Source organism: Dipodomys ordii, unplaced genomic scaffold (genome assembly GCF_000151885.1).
Source record: "Dipodomys ordii isolate 6190 unplaced genomic scaffold, Dord_2.0 Scaffold45, whole genome shotgun sequence".
Lineage (NCBI taxonomy): Eukaryota > Metazoa > Chordata > Mammalia > Rodentia > Heteromyidae > Dipodomys > Dipodomys ordii.
The window spans coordinates 7,919,446-7,921,988 of NW_012267261.1; the positions used below are offsets into that span (position 1 = coordinate 7,919,446).

At 37.4% G+C, this 2,543-nt stretch overlaps 1 protein-coding gene across 1 annotated transcript in view; it reads left to right on the forward strand.

Moving 5' to 3' along the window:
* Tctex1d2 (Tctex1 domain containing 2) overlaps positions 1-1,833 on the forward strand; it is a 23,431-nt gene extending 21,598 nt beyond the window's left edge. Inside the window, exon 4 of the mRNA XM_013019390.1 lies at positions 1,701-1,833. Within this exon, the coding sequence (XP_012874844.1) occupies positions 1,701-1,722 (22 nt within the window). The 3' untranslated portion in view covers positions 1,723-1,833. The remainder of the gene's footprint in view (positions 1-1,700) is intronic.
* Positions 1,834-2,543: the final 710 nt, after the last annotated feature.

A 2,543-nucleotide genomic window follows, 5' to 3' on the forward strand; every position in this document is an offset into this window, starting at 1 on the left:
TGTCAGTTGTGGGGCTTGAACTCTGGGCCTGGGCACTGTCCCTGAGCTCTTCAGCTCAAGGCTAGTGCTCTACCACTTGAGCCACGGTGCCATTTCTGGTTTTCTGGTGGTTTATTGGAGATAAGTCTCACAGTGTTTACTGGCTTTTGTACTGACTTTGATCGCTGGTTTTGAACCTCGATCCTTGGATCTCAACCTCCTGGGTAGCTAGGATTACAGGCATGAGCCACCAGCACCTGGCTGTATTTTCTTTTTCTTTTTTGTCAGTCATGGGTCTTGAACTCTGGGCCTGGGCGCTGTCCCTCAGCTCTTCAGCTCAAGGCAAGCACTCTACCACTTGAGCCACAGCCCCACTTCCAGTTTTCTGGTGGTTTATTGGATATAGGAGTCTCACGGTCTTTCCTGCCTGGGCTGGCTTTGAACCACGATCCTCAGATCTCAGCATTCTTGAGTAGCAAGGATTACAGGCATGAGCCACCAGCGCCCAGCTGTATTTTCTTTAACTAATAAAATTACTCTATCTCAAAGCCATTCCTCAAATTTAATAAAATAAAGACGAATCTTTAAAAACAGAGTTCATTTAAGCATGAGTAAGTTATTGGCACAAATATTTTATGTATTTTAATTATATGCTGTTATTTTATACTGTTTCCAGAAATGATCTGTTATAGAACAGAAACTGGAAGGCTTAAGTTGGGAAAAAGGGTTCCATTTCCAGCTCTGTCACTTTCTAATTCTATGTCTTTAGCTAGCTCACTGGATCTTTCTGAGACTGTATCAAGAACATTAGGAAGTAGATTTTCCAAAAATTGGCAGTCCAGTTTAAGGATCTTGTTTAACATAGGGATGCCAGACCTGATTCAAGCTGATTCTATTTTTTTAAACCTTATTACTATTTATTTTTAAAGAACAGTCACCATATAGCTCAGGCTGGGTTTAAATTCTTGATCATTCTGCACTAGCCCTGTCCCTCATATTACAATCATTAATGCATATTAACTGTACATATTAATGGGCTTCATTGTGATCTTCCCATACATGTACATGTGTATAGCTTACTTTGATCACATCCAGTCTCTCAACTACCCTTAATTACCCTCCATCTGCCCTTTAGTAAGCAATTCTGTAGTTATACTTAGAGACCTAGGAAAGCTTTATTTCTTGAAGAAGGAAGGTTTTATGATTGAAATATCATAAAGAGCTGCCAATATGGTTCCTGCCTGTAATCCTTGCATTTGGGAAGCTAAAGCAGGAGAATTTAGAGTTTGAAGCCAATGTGGACTATGTAGAGACTTTAATAAAATTAAAAAAAAAAAAAGAAGAAGAGCCAGGCACTGGTGGGTTAGGTGTGCAATCTTAGCAATTCCAGAAACTGAAGTCTGACAGGGAGCTTTGTTCAAAGCCAGCCCAGGCAGACAAATCAGAGTTCTTATCTCTAATTAACTAATTAAAAAAAATCCAGAGTAGATGTGTGACTCCAGTGGTGGAGCACCAGTCTTGAGAAGAAAAAAACTAAGCAAGGGTATTAGGCCCTAAGTTTAAGCCCCATTACTGGAACCAACAAGTAAAAAAGAAAATTGACAAAGCTCTGTCTGGGATGATGTTCATTTCAGTTGCCCATGTTTCCCTTTATTTCTGCATTCGTACTAACATTTTGGATTTCTATGTGTGTTTTCTGTTCTGTTTTTTTTTTTTTTTAGGACAGTTTATTCTGTGTTGTAGCAGCATTTGGGTGTTTCTACTATTGAATCTTTGAAAAAGGTGGGAAAGAAGAAATACGAACTCTTTATATTGTTAAATATCTTGACAAAATAAAAACAAGTTGGCTCTTCAGCAATTAGTATCTTTTGTGTTTTAGGCCATATATATATTTACATATGTGTGTGTGTGTGTGTATATATATATATATATATATATATAATTTTTTTTTTGCCAGTTGGGGCTTGAACTCTGGGCCTGGGCACTGTCCGTGAGCCTCTTTGTGCTAGGCTTGCACTCTACCACTTGAGCCACAGTGCCACTTCCAGCTTTTTCTGCTTATGTAGTACTGGGGAATTGAATCATCAAATCTAGGGCTTCACGCATGCTAGGCAAGCACTCTACCACTAAACAACATTTCCAGACCAAGGTCTTGTATTTTTTAATATGTTAATATGTACTCATATTTTGAAAACAGAAAAAAAGCAGGAAAACTCCTTTTAATTGTTTAAACACAATCAACTGTAAACATTTGTATTTTTATTTGCAGAGTTAAAAAATCACTGAAAAATTGCACATCTCATAATGTCACACGCAGTTATGTCATTTTGTTAGGATTTTGGGAAGTACAGAATAATAGTTGTATTTATTCCATTAAGTTATATCATAGGTATTTTTGCTGTTTCCTTATTGAGCGGCTATTTCAAATTTTGCACTACTATAAAAATACAAAGATGAATTTGGTTGTGCGTCAAACTTTCCTTTATATTTTGAATTTCTCTGAGTTTTTGTTCAGTAACTGCCATCCTGTGGTTTACACAGCTTATTAGCTTGTTTTAAATGCC